At 42.2% G+C, this 16,939-nt stretch overlaps 1 protein-coding gene across 2 annotated transcripts in view; it reads right to left on the bottom strand.

The window, feature by feature from the left end:
* Positions 1–210: 210 nt before the first annotated feature.
* Hcls1 (hematopoietic cell-specific Lyn substrate 1) overlaps positions 211–16,939 on the bottom strand; it is a 24,319-nt gene continuing 7,590 nt past the window's right edge. Inside the window, exons 4-14 of one of the 2 annotated variants that reach the window (XM_013019394.1) lie at positions 12,469–12,598; positions 11,488–11,598; positions 9,845–9,899; positions 4,785–4,895; positions 4,094–4,149; positions 3,326–3,395; positions 2,310–2,521; positions 1,853–1,957; positions 1,181–1,400; positions 967–1,038; positions 211–786 (exon numbers count right to left, since the gene is read on the bottom strand). In XM_013019394.1, the coding sequence (XP_012874848.1) occupies positions 653–786; positions 967–1,038; positions 1,181–1,400; positions 1,853–1,957; positions 2,310–2,521; positions 3,326–3,395; positions 4,094–4,149; positions 4,785–4,895; positions 9,845–9,899; positions 11,488–11,598; positions 12,469–12,598 (1,276 nt within the window). In that variant the 3' untranslated portion in view covers positions 211–652. The remainder of the gene's footprint in view (positions 787–966; positions 1,039–1,180; positions 1,401–1,852; positions 1,958–2,309; positions 2,522–3,325; positions 3,396–4,093; positions 4,150–4,784; positions 4,896–9,844; positions 9,900–11,487; positions 11,599–12,468; positions 12,599–16,939) is intronic. The other variant, XM_013019395.1, reaches the window with a different exon arrangement.

The following is a 16,939-nucleotide window of genomic DNA, read 5'->3' as shown; positions in this document are numbered from 1 at the left end:
TGAACCACACTCCTCAGATCTCAGCCTCCTGAGTAGCTAGGATGACAGGCATGAGCCACTGGTGCCTGGCAGTGAGACCTGAGAGCGCTACATCCTGAGCACTAGAACCCAGGATGGAGACGTGCCTGGGAGCAGGGAGGAGATTTAAAGACTTGAAAGTTAGGGCCAGTGAGGCTTATACACCAAATATTATTTACTGCAACTCAGGGGTGAACCATACTTCCACTTTATTTCTAATTTTAGGACTGAATAGAATTCAAAGGTATCTCTACAGGGAAGAAAATGGACAAAGCACAAGTAGGCAAGCCAGGCAATCTAGACCTACCTTCCCAGGTAAGCACACTTACAATCCAGAGCTCACAAGGGAAGAAAAGAGACTTGGGTGTTGGAGGAAAGATTCTTAAGGAAATTGGCAAGACCACAAGATAAACATCCATGAGCTAATGCTGGGTAGAGAAGACACAGAGGGGAAGGAGACTCTCTTCCTCATGCAGTCTCCATCTGAAGCCCTCAACAAAATGGGGAGAAGGAAGCCTGTGGGGATCCTTGAGATGGCATCCTGTTAGCAGGAGGAATGGGAAGGGGTGGTAACCAAGCTACTTTCACCTCCTGTCCAGGAGCAGTTGCTGATGTAGACAGTGAGGGCCAGTCGCTAGAGAAGCTTGACGTAATTTGCAGGGAAGAGTCCAAAGTGGCCATGGCAACGTCCCCGCCACCAGCCCTCGTCCACCATCTCGATGTCAGTGATGATGTCATCCGGATCGAAGGAAAGCTCATCACTTCCCTCTGGGGAGGAAGTGAAAGGGACATTGGGATGGACAGTCAGACAAGGATCCCTTTGTCCCTCCCTGTGTCCATGCTCAGTCTCCCTTAAAGAAAAAGACCTGGTGTCCTTGATGCCAAGCCTGGCCCCTCCCTGCTCCCTTTCCCCTATATCAGGGACCAGTCAGGCTGTTCTGAACATACCTCCTTGGTAGTCATACAGGGCCACCGCTGAGGTCCCGCTGGGGCCAGCCCCAGCTGGGCTGCCTGGTGATCCTGCAAAATGAGAAATATAAGCATGGTCTAGTGTGCGAGCAGAAGACAAACAGAGATCCTGGCGAGAAGTGGGAGATCTTCCTCTTCTTTTGCTCCCTTAGACTTGGCTGAATTTGAGCACTGCTTCCCTCCCGGTACTCACCTGCCTGGGCAGAGGGGAAAGAGGGGTTATCAAGCTCCAGCACATCCTCATAGTCCCCCTCTGCTTCATCATCTGGCTCCAGCCTCTGTGTCTCCTCCACATCCTCATAGTCATTTTCAGGCTCTGGCTCTGGCTCTGGCGCTGCTTCATACACTGGCTCTTCCTCCAGCTGGAAGACTTCAGGTGTCCTGGGGGGCAGGGCTGGGGGCTGTTCTGTATCCTGAGAAGAGACAGTGGAGAGCAAGGTTACTTCCACTCACCAGGAAGATTCTATGAAGGTGTGATGAGACTGCTAAGACGCCACACCCTCATCTCCAGCTAATAGACTCTTCAGAGACTCAGTCTGGTGTCCGACTCCAGTCTGCAACTGTCACCCCACCCGCACACTTCCTACCCTGATGTGATGAGAGGGAAATATAAGAGGTAGGAGGGGAGGGACGTGGAAAGCAAGGCAGGGTCCTTGACAGACCAGGGAAATGCCAAAGCAAAGCATATTTAAGGAATACCACATCTCAGAGAGCAAGCAGCCTTAGTTTTTCTAGGACTGCAGCGTTCCCAGAATGCAGGGTTTTTATAGCCAATACCAGAACAGGATGAGCAGCTACCCTATACTTTCTTCCTAAGGCATGAGGCAGAGGGGAGGGGGAAGAGAATCTCTGGGGATCTGCTCACCTCTGGGGGATTCTGCCTGATGGGCAGAGGCGGCACTGGGCATTCTCTACTGGTTCTGACAGGCTCAGGTTCCTGCAGTGGATGACTGTTAGCTGGGGGCCAGACCTGTGGAGAACAGAGCATCATGTTAGTGAGCAACCCTCATCTTCACTCCCAAACTATCCGGGAACACCCCATCTTTCTCTCTACTGATCTAACATGGAATTCTTCCTTAAGATGGACCCCAACCTGCAACTATGATCTGTTTACTGCTTAACCTTGTTTTTATTGTGTGTGTGTGTGTGTGTGTGTGTGTGTGTGTGTATGTGTGACATTATGAGGCCCAATTACACAAACTGATGGAATATTTCTTCCAATACGTACAACATACTCTGCCAAATACAGGGAAGGCAGGGACCCCAGGCTCCTGTCTGGGCAAGAATTCCTAGACATGGACCCTAGAGGGCCAGGAATTCACCTCTGAGGAGATTTTCTTGGGCAATGGGGAAGGTGCCACCGGCTTTTCCAACTGCATCTCCAACTGCTGGTCCTCGCGGCTCATCTTCACCACAGCCTTCCGCTCCTGTTGCTGCCTGGCCATCTGTTGGGCCTTCTCCTCTTCTTCTCGCTTCCTTTTCTCCTCAGCCATGGACTCAAATTTTGCCTTTAGTCCCCGGGCACCACTGGAAGCTGCAGACATAGGTGGGAAGAACAGGGTGGTTTGTAATTAGGGAGAGGTAGGTGTAGCGTTTGAAAAGGGAAGAATCTGTTAACTATGAAAGAAAAAGACGTAAGGAGGTTATCTGAGAGAAAGGTAAAGAGGTATTAATGGAGGAACAAGAGATGTCCTAGGGAGGACATTTTGGCTCTACAACCTAGAGTTCCACATAGCTGGTCTAGGACCTCAGTCTTTGTCCTTTTTAAATGATAAGCTTTGTTCTCCTAACCAGAGTCCTCTTCTGTCTATATTCTGTAACTCTGTATGCCTCTAGCTGCTACCATGCTTTGCCTATCCTAAGCTCCTTTCCCAGCTATCCTTCCCAAGTGGTTCCTCTCCTTCCCTCCCTTGTGTTCCTTCCTCTACATCCTTCCCCCATGCCACACCATCTCTCTACCACTTGGCTTTTCCAGGAATCAACATCTGGAAGTGTGAGGGATCAAATCTTTCTCTGATAATCTAAGTAGTTAAAGTCATTCAGGAGACCATAATCTATGGAGGAGGAAGAGTCATAAGAGAAGGCTGGGAAGGTGGCTCAGTGGTAGAATGCCTGCCTTGCGTGCATGAGGCCCTGGGTTCCATTCCTCAGTTAGTTATCACATAAGAAGAAAAAGCCAGAAGTGGCGCTGTGGCTCAAGTGGTAGAATGCTAGCCTTGAACTGAAGAGCTGAGGGACAGGCCCAGAGTTCAGGCCTCATGACCAAAACACACACACACACACACACAGTTGGAAGAGAAACGAGGCAAAAGATCACAGCAGAGTAAAACAGACTCACCAGCCTCTACGGGAGTCGTCTTCTTATAAGCCGTGGTTGGAGCCTCCATTTCACTGAAGCCCACAGCGCTCTGCAGATGGTAAAATAATGTATGTAGTTTGGTGGGGAGGGAAGTAGTGACTCTGAAGGCAGTGTCGGGGATTGGGCCTACTCTAGGAAGAATCCCTAACCACGTATCGCTCAACAATCAAAGAGTGTCTTCCAGTATTGTTCTGTCATAGTAAAGTATATAAAGACACTTGACTCAGTTTCTCCTTTTGGAAATCTCAATGTACTTAGAATCTCATGTCTCTAAAGCAGCTGTCTAGAATGTAGAAGGACTCAGGCTAATGTGGGATGATGAGCTAATATATGGGAGCATAGTGACATGGGCTAGGAAGAGACTAAAGATAGGGCTAAGTAATGCCAAGCAATCCATGAAATTTCATGGTCAACATTACCTGTCCCTGGGGAAAAATACTCCTATTTGTCTTCCTCCTCTCTCCTTTTTCTTCTCTTCCTTTTCCTCCCCCTCTTTTTTCCTCTCCCCCTTTTTTTTCCTTTTTCTTTCTCTCCCTCCCTCCCCACCTCTTTCTCTCTCCATGGCTCCCCTCTTTCCTCAGTTAAAGCTCTGGCTGTGGAATTCAAGCCCATGGGGTGAGCAAGACCCCTTTTAGAAGGACAGGTGTAGGATCCAACATCAGTGTCCCCTCCTCAACTTTCCCCTTATCTTATCCCCTGTGCACTTTACTGCTCTCAGGGAACACTTCCTAAAACATCAGCATTTACCTTATCCACTCGGTCTTTCTGGATTCCATACTGGCCACCAAAGCCTTTGGCATAATCTGCAAGACAGGAAGTTCTGAGAGTCAAAGCAGGAGATCAAAATGCTGGGAAGAAGGGGAGAAAAGGAACAGTGGGAAGAAGGACCAGAAGACAGGAATATCTCAAAGACAAAGAAGGAAACGTGAGAGTTGAAAGAGAGAGGCATGGATGGGAAGGAAGGGAAATGGATGGATGAGAAGAGTTAGGAGAAAATGGAAGAGAGATGGAAAGAGGGAAACAGAAAAATAAGATGAAAATATTTAAAAGACAGAGACAGACAGAGGGACAGAGAAACAGGAAGAGTCTTCCAGCTATCTCCAGGAAGGCAGAGGTAGACCTCTCTGTGTCTTCTATGAGGCAAATGGACCTATGACACTCATACTAAACAACTGTGTGGTCATCACCAAGCCTGTTTCTACCCCGTTTACTATGTCCTCATCTCTTTGACTTCCGTCCTCTGCCCTGATCCTGATCTTGTTCCATCCTTGCTGTCTCCCTCCATCCACTTCACTTCCTCTCTGTCTTCACTATAGACCTCTGAATCCCACTCTTCACTACATACCTCTATATTCTGGGCCTTTGGGTTGTCCCCAGAAAGGAAGGAAGGAGGACGCTGTGTCACCCTGTGACCACCCTCCTCCCAGCCCCTACTTACCTCTCTGAGACTCATGTTTCTCTGTCTCTCCCTTGTAGTCATATCCCAGAGCTACCTTGTCTCGTTTATCCTTCTCCACTCCATATCGGCCACCAAAGCCACGAGAGTAATCTATGGTGGAAGCAGTGTGGTCATGAGAGCCCAGCCTCCGCGCACAGGAAAGTGCTGAAGAGAGGTGTCAGTCATGGGTGCAGAGTGAGAGGGGTCTGCAGCAGAGCAGGATGGGAATAGAGGTGAATCTGCTCACTCTTTTCCTCTCCCTCCTCACTTCCATTTCAAGAGATCAGCCATTTCTGTTTTTCTCTTCTTATTCAAGGATGGGACAAGTTATAGAGACTGTCGGAAGACATTTCCACAAACACAAACATACACACACACACACACACACACACACAGCAAATATATGTAAAACGTAGACCTTTTTCCTATACCTAGATAAACATACAGAAATGTCAGCTAATTTGTGTGTGTGTGTGTGTGTGTGTATACTGTTAGTATCCCCATCTTTGGTACTCACCTCTACCTAGACCTTATCTCCTCCCCACCCTAGAATTCCCTCCATACAGCTGGCCACTCCCTCTCTCCAACCAGGCCTACCTTGCATGTACTTACCACACTTCCACCTTCACTTCCCCCTCACCTCGCCACCTCCCACACCGCCCCCCCCCACCTGCCTGCCACCTGGATAGGAGCAGATGCCATGTGCACCCTCTCCCAGGGAGATATGACCCCTCTAATAAACCTTATAATTTTTCTCTTGTGCCTGCCTGCCTCTGCGTGGTCCCCTGGGATGGTCATGAAGGATTCTTACACACACACACACACACACACACACACGCACACACGCACACAAATTTTTTTTCTGCTGGTCCTAGGGCTTGAACACAGGGGTTGAGCACTGTCCCTGAGCCTCTTTGTGCTCAAGGCTAGAACTCTACACCACGTAAGCCACAGCACCAACTTCAGGCTTTTTCTGAGTATCTCTTATCTTATTGGAGATAAGAGTCTCAGGGCCTTTCCTGCCCAGGCTGACTTGGAACCATGATCCTTAGATCTCAGCCTCCTGAGTAGATAGAATTACAGAGGTGAGCCACTGGCACACATCTTACAGTGTGATTTTTTTAAATAGTGAAGATCAGAAGAAAAGAAGGAAAAAAGTAAATCTTGGCTTGAGAAAGAGAAGAGTCAAAGCTGAGTATGTATGAGAACAACTGCAAGATAGCAGAGTAGAGGCTTTTTCTGACAGACTCCATGACTGAGTTTGAGAAATGAAAAAGATACTTTATTTGGAAGAGCAAAGCTGAGTAAGAATATCAAGAACGATAATAGAGGAACGGGACAGCTGGAAAGTATGGTGAAACTGAAATATGAGAAGCTAACTGAGAAGACCAGTTCTGCAACTCTGTTCTGTCTCACCTAGAGAGAGGGAGGGAGGGAAGACTTGAGGCTGCCCCATCACAAGGCAATCCAGGCAACCTCTGTTTCAAACCAACCAGCAGACTTAGCTGTGGGGCAAATCCTGCAAGCATCAAATCTATGTGCAAAGATTTACAGGGAGGTGACTTCCCAGCATGACAGGCCAGCATGAAACAGCACGGCTTTTTGCTCCCCGTATCTCAGACAGTCGGCAACAGGGCACCATCTTGTGAGAGGAGCTTCCAGTTTGAGACTAAGGAACTCAGAATATTAGATGACAATAGCTGCTTGCAAATAGACTGCTGCCAGCCAAGCCCTGGGACTGAGACAAAGAAACAATTGGTGATCAGTGGGATCTGTAGCACACAGCCAGGGTCTAAGTGGTATATTGCCCTCAGTGGTAGCCATGGATAGATAGAGTCCACCCTTCTCAGTGAGAGCAGCAGCCTCAAAGCCAGCCAGCAGGGGAAACAAAGCACTAGCGTCCCCTGGTTGAGAGTTCTGATCACAAAGGAATCAGTTAACATTGATTGCTGGCTGGCAGCCTGAGGCCAGGCAGGCTTTGGGACTAGCTGGGACATTTGGTGATGGGAAGGGCTAGACACTCAGGCTGGGCCCAGGAAATAAACTGCCATCAGAGGGAGAAACTAAGTATGATCTTAACAAAGGTCCTCCTGAGGCCCTTAATTTAGACAGCCCCACCCAGAATTCCCTGAGGACCACGTCAGAAAACAAAAGATCTTGTTGTGGCCCATATTCATGGATTGGCAGAACCAATATTTTCAAAACAGCTATATTAAAAAGTAATCTACAGATTTTATTCGCTCCCCATCAAAGTGCCAATGTCATTTCTCATAGAAAAAAAAATTTTTTGGTCAGTCATGGAGCTTGAACTCTAGACCTGGGCACTGCCTCTGAGCTCTTCAGCTCAAGGCTAGCCCTCTATCACTTGAGGAGCCATAGTGCCACTTCCTGCCTTTTCTGTTTATGTGGTGCTGAGAAATCGAACCCAGGGCCTCATGCGTGCAAGGCAAGTACTCTACCATTGAGCTAACTTCCCAGCCCTCATAGAAATATTTTTTTAAGTAATTGAAATTCATATGGAACCACAAAGACCCAGATAGCTTTGAACAACAACAACAAAAATTTTTGGAAGTATCACAACAATGGTCTTCAAATTATATTACAGAGCCATAGTATCACAATCAGCTTGATAATAGCACAAAAATAGACACAAGCAGGCCAATAAAACAGAAGAAATAAATTGTCATAGCTACAGCTATCTGACTTTTGTTGTAGGACACCCAAAACAAATGATGGAGAAAAGACCACTTCTTCAACAAATGGTGCTAGGGAAACAATATTTACATGCAGAAGCCTCTTGCCCTGTCACAGATCTTAATGTAAGACCTGAAAGTTTAAAACGACTACAGAAAGAATAGGGAAAACGCTAGAATATACTGGCATATCAGATTGCACCAAAAAATGAAAAGCTATGAGGAAAGGAAATAGTCACTAGGCTGAAGAGACAACCTACAGAGTGATATAAAATCTTTGCCAGCAAGGGAATAGCAACCAGAATATTCAGGGAACTTAAAAAAAAACAAAAACTTAACTCTCAAAGAATTGCTAATTGAAGTAAGAAATGGGAAAATGAACCAAACAGACAATTCTTGAAAGAAGTACAAATGGCCAATAAATACATAAAGAAATGCTCAAAATCCCAGGCCAAAAAGGAAATACAGATGAAAATGATATTTCACTTCAATGAGAATAGCATCAAGAACACAACAAATGATGATGATAGAGGGGGAAATTCTTACACAGTTGGTGGAAATGTAAGCTAGTGTAACTACTATGCAAATCAGAATAGAGGCTCCTCAAATAACTATATATAGAGCAGTGGTATGACTCTTGGACATATATCTGAAAAAAATGTAAGTCAGGATTTAATTGAGGTAGTTTTATCCTCATGTTCACTGCAGCATTATCCATGATAGTCAACCTCTGGAGATAGCCCAAATGTCCTACAACTAATTATTGGATTAAAAAATGGCATATTTACATAATGGAGTATTATTCAACAACAAAGAAGAATGAAATTATGTCATTTGCTGGGAAATGGGTGGAACTGGAGAATATCATGTGCAATGAAGTTAACCAGGTTTGGAAGGACAGAAGTCACATTTTCCCCTCTCAAAGGTGTAAACTAGACCTCAAAGATATACATATACATAAGCACATAAAAGAGCATATACATATAGACAGCATGTTTGTAATTGTGGGTCTTTTTGAAGAGGAAAAGCAAATTTATAGAGTAAACATACCATAGCCTATCCATGAATAAAGGTAGCAAAATGAAACTCACTGAAAGCCTTGAATAATTAGGGATAATGGGGATGAGGAAAAGGAGAGTAAAGGAGAGAGTTAATCTGATTAGAGTACTTAAATATATGTATGTGTGAAATACCACAGTGAAACTCCTTTGAATAATTAGCATACAATAAAAGATAAACAATAGGAATGTAAATTGGGTCCTGTTGGGGTGTGGCTGCAAAGTGGGAGTAGCAAAGGTGAACCAGGATATGTTGAAAATATTTTATGTACAGATATGAAAAGAAAACAATGAAGCTTGTTGATGGGTTTGTGAAATAAGAGAGGGAGAAAAATAGACGGGATAAGTCTAACCAAGGCTATCTCTCTCTCTCTCTATATATATATGTATATGGACTTGTCAAAATGTAACCCCCTTGTGCGACTAACTGATGTTATTAAAAATGTTAAGAAAGAAACTGCCTAAGAATTTCCATAATGAAGATCATGTTTGAAGATGAGTAATAAGTGTCATATTAGATAATAAAAACATGCATCCTGATACTACAAAATATCAAAGACCAAAACAACCTTTAATGATTATTTTGTGCTAATTAAACTGACAACAGAAATGTCAGAACAATGAAATAATATCTTCAAAATGACTGAGGGGAAATAATGATGATGAAGATTGCTGTAAAATAAAGACATAATTCAAAGACTAAGAGTTCCTTCATAAACTCTCAGTCTGAGAATTATCTAAAGATACATGTCAGCAAGAAAGAACTAGAAGAAGCCAGAAGAAATAATCAAATACAATGAATAATAATAAGGAAACAATAAAATACAAAATGACAGTGAACTAGGAATTTGGTAACTGTTAATATACACAAGCATTTATTAGGTAATATTAATTATTTTTGTAGGGTTTTAAAATAAATATAACCAAATACCAGACATTGATAATATGGAAGATAGAAAGAATATAATTTAAAAATTCTAAGTTTGCTATATTATTCAGAAAGAGACAGTGATTAATTTAAGTCAAAGATACATAAAAATACCACTATACTAAAAATTTAAGATTCACTTTCTGGGATTAAAAAAAGGATAAATATTTTATTTACAGTATATTATAGGAAAAAGGATTAAAGAAAACTTGATTGATTTTTGTATAAAAGCAGTGAAGGAGAAAGGGAGAAACAAGTATCTACTAAAATGAAAAGTGTATAGTAAAAATGAGAAGAGCTGGGTCTGGGACTGAAAGAGTGCCCAGGGCAGGTGTTGAAAGGTTTCTCAGTCAGGGTACTGAGGCTGAGCAGAGTTCTTACCTTTTTGAGATGTGTGTTTCTCCACTTCTCCCTTATAATCAAAGCCCACTGCTGACTACCGAAAAGAGGACAGAGAATTAGTTCAGAGAAAGAATGGTGTTCTTCCTCCCTCCCTTATCCTTACTCCCAGCTCAGCACTAGACGTCTTTAAGAGGCCTAAGCCTGGGAATAAGGAAACAGGATCTTGGAAGGTTGGTGTCAGGCAATATGTGCTACCCAGGAGCAGACATGGCCTATAGATACATATAGGTCTAGTTCTAAACCCTCATCTTTCCTATTTAGCTTTATTTATATTCCTTAACATTACTGAGTACTGGTCTCTTCAAATATAAGGTGAAAAAAGGCACAGTTGCCTTTCCTGTCTAACTGTGAAATAAGAGAAATGATGAAATGAACAAAGTACTAAGTCACTCACTGAATTAGTGCTTTTCTTCCCAGGTAGTTCTCACAAAATTGAAACAAGATAACTGGTAGAAAAGTGCCACATAAACTAATTATTTCCTTCCTAGTTTGTGTTGTGATGCTTTGATTTCGTTAGTCAGCAGTGAACGCACAAAGGTGAAGACAGGACAGGAGTGAAAAGGAGAATCCAGCTCCTCCTATCTAAAGATCAGATAATTGGTTAGAGACCTGCTTCTACCTGGGAGCTAGAGACTCACTCATCTAAGGAACTGTGGGTTTCTAAGCCAAGTGGAAGTTTTACATCTTAAGAGATAATTACTGTGCATTGTTTCTTGATTTACATAACACCCATTTAGGTGATTGAATTTATACTTAGGAAAGCAGCATGAAAGCAAAACTGCTCTTATACAAAGGAATCTTTATAACAAGAGATTGTTGTTACCTTTTGTGAAAAGACACATTCACCTTCAGTAAACATTGTAACTCAATTAATTGTTTTACTTGACTTTGTTGCCATGGTGATAACATTTAAAATGATGTCTTCCTGAGAAAAGGCATAGACATTTATGAAGTTTGAATGTTAGGCTAAAGCCTCATAAATGTGCACTGGGAGCTTTGGGGAAAAAAATCACTCTAAGCTCTTCGTCCAAAAAGTTATAATAAAAGCCAGTGGTGCCTGTAATCTTAGCTACTTAGGGGGTTGATATCTAAGGATCGAGATTTGAAGCCAGCTGGGGCAGGAAAGTCTGTGAGACTCTCATTTCCAATTAACCAGCAACAAGTTGGAAGTAGAGCCGTGGCTCAAGTAGAAGAGCGTTAGCCTTCAGAGAAAAAGTTAACAGACAGTGCCTAGGCCCAGAGTTCAAGCCCCAGTATCAACACCAACGTCAAAAAAATAAACAAACACAGTGGCTTGAAAATTATTGTCTAGAATTAACTAATTAATGAGTTAATTTCAGTCCTGATAAACCCAAGGCTTTCCACATGCTGGCCACTATATCCCAGTCCTTGTACTCCTTGCATGAATGTCTTAGAGCTCAGTTCAGCATGCCTCCCGTACTGGCAGAGAAACTTACTGTGGAGGTCAAGCAACCTCCCCTGGTGAAACAGCATGTTCTAATAGCAGCCATTTCCCAGTCTTCCCTGGGCATCAAGGAGTCTGGGCTTACATTCTGGGGTGAGGTTGTTAGTAAGTCCCACAGGACTTAGGAGAATGGTATGGGAAGAACGTTGCCACTTACCTTGTCTGCTCTGTCCCTCTCAACTCCATATTTGCCGCCAAAGCCTTTGGCAGCATCAGTTTGAGAAGAATGTTTCTCCACCTCAGCAACATACTCGTGGCCCACAGCACTCTGAGGAAAAGCAGGATTGGGATGAACAAAAGTTAACAATCACCATGCCAAAAAAAAAAAAAAAAAAGATGCAGAGGTGGAATGGAATGTCAGACTACAAGATCTTCCATTCTCTGTCAAGTCTATAGCCTCACAAGATGTTGCCAAGGAGTATGTGGTAGGAGAGAGCAATAGTGCTTGCTGGAACCTTCCACATTGCTGATACGTTGAATTTGAAATGCACTGGGAGCCAGAGGATAGAAATAAGGTAGCCAGACAGAGCAGAAACTAAAGGAGAGTTCAAACTGGGGCATGGGTGGGCCCTATATTAGCAAGAGATTCAAGGGAATTGGTGGATTCCATGATTGGAAGTGATTTTTCCCCCACTAAATCAGCCAGATGTTTTAGTCCTAGATCTTTGTTCCTGTATAGATATCTAAGGTCAGAAGTGAATTCTAAGCTTTTCTACAACATATATATATATATATATATATATATATATATATATATATATATATATATCAGCCATACCTATAACATTTTATATATGCACATATAATATACATATATAATATATACGTATGTACACATATATACAAATATCTTAAAGTCTCTAATGATTGTAAAATTTATTTTTTCTTTCTCCACTTGGGGGCTCCTGTTTCCTTACTATAGGAACCATGTGTGGGGGCTGCCGTGAGCCAGGTTTGTTTTCTTGACTCTGTTTTCTTCCATCTGTGTCTTATGTTTTTACTTCAGAAAAAACTGATACAAAGAACATGTGGACAGCCTGATTTAAAACCAAGACTGTACATTGAACAAGTTTTACACCACAAAATCAGTATGACTTAATTAATTAACTGACTGGTTAATTTCTTTCTTTCTACTCACCTTATCCATTCTGTCTTTTTCCACTCCAAATCGACCTCCATAACCATGAGATGCTTTGGGCCCAGATTCCATCTCTTTCTTCTTGAGAACATCATGCTCCTCTGATACTTTGCTTCTCAACTGATGGATGCTGGAAGAAACCATATACTGAGATTCACCTAGCACAGGAAGGTCAATGAAACCACTCTCCCCAAAACCTGGAAATTCTGAAGTCTGTTTGCTTATTTTCAGCAAGTTGAGTCCCCAAAATGTACCAGCAGTAGTGATGGTGCATACAGTATCATGCTGTAATAGCCAATAGGATCTTGTATTCTATAACCTGATTTTAGTTCTCCACAAGCCAATATTACTTGCTTTACTTTGTCATTTTGCACATGAAAATAATCTTCTGGTCTTTAACTTTTTATGCTCTCAGTGATATCTACATCATAATAACTGAGAAGTTATCTTCCTTTTGGAATGGACCGGCTTTCTATTTATAGGTCACCTGTCTCATAAAGCTTAAAACTATTCTTATGCTCTTAGACCCACTTACTCTGGTCATAGGAGTATATCCCAGGGAAATAATTTTAGATATGGAAAAGTTTAATGTCTAATGAGTCACTGAAACATTGTACATAACAGCAAAAAGAAAAACCCAAGAAGCAATCTATATGACAAATAATTGGAAAAAAGAAAGTTGAAAAGTTACCTTTTAACAACATACTGGAAGTCATTAAAAGTGGTGCTTATAAAAAATAATACTAGGAAATTGACTAATATTTTGTATACTTTTTTTGTCAATCATTAACATTTTCTGACCCCCCGTGCCCCCGAAGACTGATAATTCCTTAGAGAAAGTCCTGGAGCTTGAACTCAGGGCCTGGGTGCTGTCCCTGAACTCTGCTCAAGGGTGGTGCTCTACTACTTTTGTTATAGTAATTTAAGGTAAGCAATACCAAAGGAGGCCAAATGGGCATCCTCTCCCTGTTGTACTTGCTTCTTTTAATTAATTAGTTAATTAATTCATTAGTACTGTTTGAACTCAGAGCCTTGTACTTACTGGGCTGGTATTGTATGACTTGAGCCATACCTCCAGCCCTATTTCTTGCTATTTGAGGGGGGGTGCTTGAACTCAGGGCCTATGCGCTGTCCCTTAGCTCTTTAGCTCAAGGCTAGCACTCTACCACAGTGCCACTTCCAGTTTTTGAGTGATTTATTGGAGATAAGAGTCTCACAGGGACTTTTCTGCCCAGGCTAGCTTTGAACTGCAATCCTCAGATCTCAGCCTACTGAATAGCTAGGATTACAGGCGGGAGCCACGGGCACCCAGCTGAAAGTCTTTTTTTTTTAAAGCCTTCTCTGCTTTAGCCACAGTTAATTTTAGAAAGCTGGCTATGAACCAGGTGGAATTAATCTAAGTGCTGGAAGAACCCTCTGTTCCCATGCTTCCTGTGAACCCTGGGGCAGCCATAAAAGCAGAGATTCTGTGTTGCTAGTTCACAACATCAATGCTTTAGAAGTGTCTATGTGACAAAAGTGACTGGTTCCAAGAACACACAAATGTCTATCTATTATTTCCCAACTGTAGTGCTCAGATGCAGAATGAAGAAACTGGAGAGAAATTCTGCTTTCAAATGAGGAAAGGCTACAGCAGTTAAAAGGATCACAACTATATTAAAGTTGAAAGAAGCTTTTAAAAAGATTTAGAAAAATGTTATTGAGGAATGTGTACCGAATGGAAGACACTAGAGAGCTAGTCACGGGATTATGCTAATGGATGATATTATTTCAATAAAAATGTTGTAGCCAAAGAAAACCAACTTTAATCAACTCGTTTAGGATACAGTTTGGAATCAATTTGGAATCAATCTTAATACATTATTCCTTTATTTTAAAATTAAACAGCTTCTGAGTGTGTGGCAATGTTGGTTCTGAGGATACAAAGGGTATGCAGGTAGTGTACAGATGGAAGAAAGAGATAAAGCAAAAGTCACAATTATTCAATGTGGTATGTGTCATATCTAAGAAACCTTCAACACACAAACTCAAATGTTCTGCTTTTAGCTTACATTGATAAAGGAATACAATTTATGGGAACCAAAGAAAATCAGGACCTTCAAAGATGGACTGAGAGGGAGGACAGAGTGTTGGGGTTTTATTACAAATTAAAAACACAAAAGTGAGTTGCTCTGACTATAAGGCTCTTATTGTATAAAGTGTATCCATAACAATGGCACTGACAAAAAGAAGCAGATCAGTGCTTTTATGTACTAGGGTGGGAATGAGGCTGTTGACTACAAAGAGGTACAGGAGACTTTGTATGGCAATGGAAATATTCTGTATGGTATGTGTGTATGTGTGGGTGTGTGTGCACGCGCACGCACGCACGAGCACATATGTGTGCTAGAGCTTGAATTCAGGGCCTGGCTGCTATCCTCCAGCTTCAGTGCTCAAGGACAGTGCTATACCACTTTGAGCCACAGCTCCACTTCCAGCTTTTAATTGGAAATGAGACTCTCATGGCCTTTCCTACCCAGGCTGGGTTTGAACTTGGATCCTCAGATCTCAGCCTCCTGAATAATGAGGATTACAGGTGTGAACCAAATGTGCCCAGCTAACATTCTATATCTTAATTGTGTTGCTGGCTACCTACATGTATTATTAGTCATTAGATTTTACTTACAATTTTTTAGAAGATGGCTCTGTGGTAGAGCGCTTGCCTTGTATGCATGAGGCCCTGGGTTCAATTCCTCAGCACCACATAAGCAAAAAGAAAAAAAGCCGGAAGTGGCGCTGTGGCTCAAGTGGTAGAGCGCTAGACTTGAGCTGAAGAGCTCAGGGACAGCGCCCAGGCCCAGAGTTCAGGCCCCATGACTGGACCAAAAAAAAAATTGTATTTATTTTTTTGTCGGTTGTGGGGCTTGAACTCTGGGCTTGAGTGCTGTCCCTGTGCTCTTCAGCTCAAGGCGAGTGTACCACTTGAGCCACAGTACCACTTCCAGTTTCTACCCAGTCTGGCTTTGAACCATGATCCTCAGATCTCAGCCTCCTGAGTAGCTAGGATTACAGGCGTGAGCCACCAGCACCCGGTGAAAAAATTGATCTTTTAAAATAAGACAATACATATTAAATGAAAGTTAAGAGTTACATACTTCTATAGAGGTTGTTGCTTATGAATATAGGTATAGTGTGTTATTAATGCTACCCTATATGACACTTAATGGTTTTAAACAGAACAGCAGCTTTAGGAATAGTTAATATCTTAATTTATGAAAATATTTGCATTTCATTTTAGCAAGAGAGTATAAGAATTATGTTTATTTAAATAGAAGCAATATGATACAGTGGTTAAAGACTCAACCCATAGAGTCAATGTGAGCTGAATTCAAATTATTACTTGTATGTCCTGGGACAGATGGCTATCAAAAATGGACATCTGTTCAATTTCCTGTAAAATCAAGATTATCACATCATCTGTGATGCAGGGATAATTGCATGACATGTAATAGCTCAATAAATGTTCACTTTTATTCTTGTGTTATAGCCATGGCTCTACCAATAGAGTTGGTTCTATTATTTCTAGTAACACAGCAATATAGATAGAGTGGTGAAATTCTTTTTCAATTCTCTGAGTCCATATAATTACATATATATCTGAGCTGGGACCAGTTCCTAGATCTCCAGAATTCTACTTCATTACTCGTAGCAATAAATCATTTGTCACTTTCTTCTACTTGGTGTTAAATATCAGAGTATCAGAAAATAGGGTAGGCCAGTCAGAATGTCTCACATCCACAAATCAGCCAACGACAAATGCTGGAGGGGACGTGGAGAAAGAGGAACCCTATTACACTGCTGGTGGGAATGTACACTTATACAACCACTTTGGAAAGCAGTCTGGAGGGTCCTTAGAAAGCTAACGATTGACCTCCCTTATGACCCAGTCATACCACTTCTAGGCATCTACCCTGAACAACAGGAACCAATATACAAGGACACATGCACCTCCATGTTTATTGCAGCACTGTTCACAATAGCTAGGATATGGAAACAACCCAGATGCCCCACCACAGATGAATGGATCCAAAAATTGTGGTATCTATACACAATGGAATATTATGCAGCCATTAGAAATGACAAAATAATGGCATTTGCAGGGAAATGGATGGAGCTAGAAGGAATCATGTTGAGCGAGGTAAGCCCAGAGCAAAGAGACAAACGGTACATGGTCTCCCTGATAAGTGGATGCGAAATCCAAACTGTTAGGTGATACGACAAAATTAACAGGACTTAAGAAACAAAGAACTCCTGCTCATCTGGTCGAACCACTACTAAATATCCCCATGCTGTTGATCATATGTATGGTGTATATGTGTACACCGTTATATGTTATGGACTGTGATAGACAATTTGCTCCAGGAAAGTTAGAATGAACTTGTGACTTTAAATGAGCATCATTATTCCACAATACTGTGAAATTTGGGAAATT

This window comes from Dipodomys ordii, unplaced genomic scaffold (assembly GCF_000151885.1).
Source record: "Dipodomys ordii isolate 6190 unplaced genomic scaffold, Dord_2.0 Scaffold45, whole genome shotgun sequence".
NCBI lineage: Eukaryota > Metazoa > Chordata > Mammalia > Rodentia > Heteromyidae > Dipodomys > Dipodomys ordii.
The sequence above is the reverse complement of the archived record's forward strand: the minus strand, read 5'-3'. Positions and strand labels throughout refer to the sequence as shown.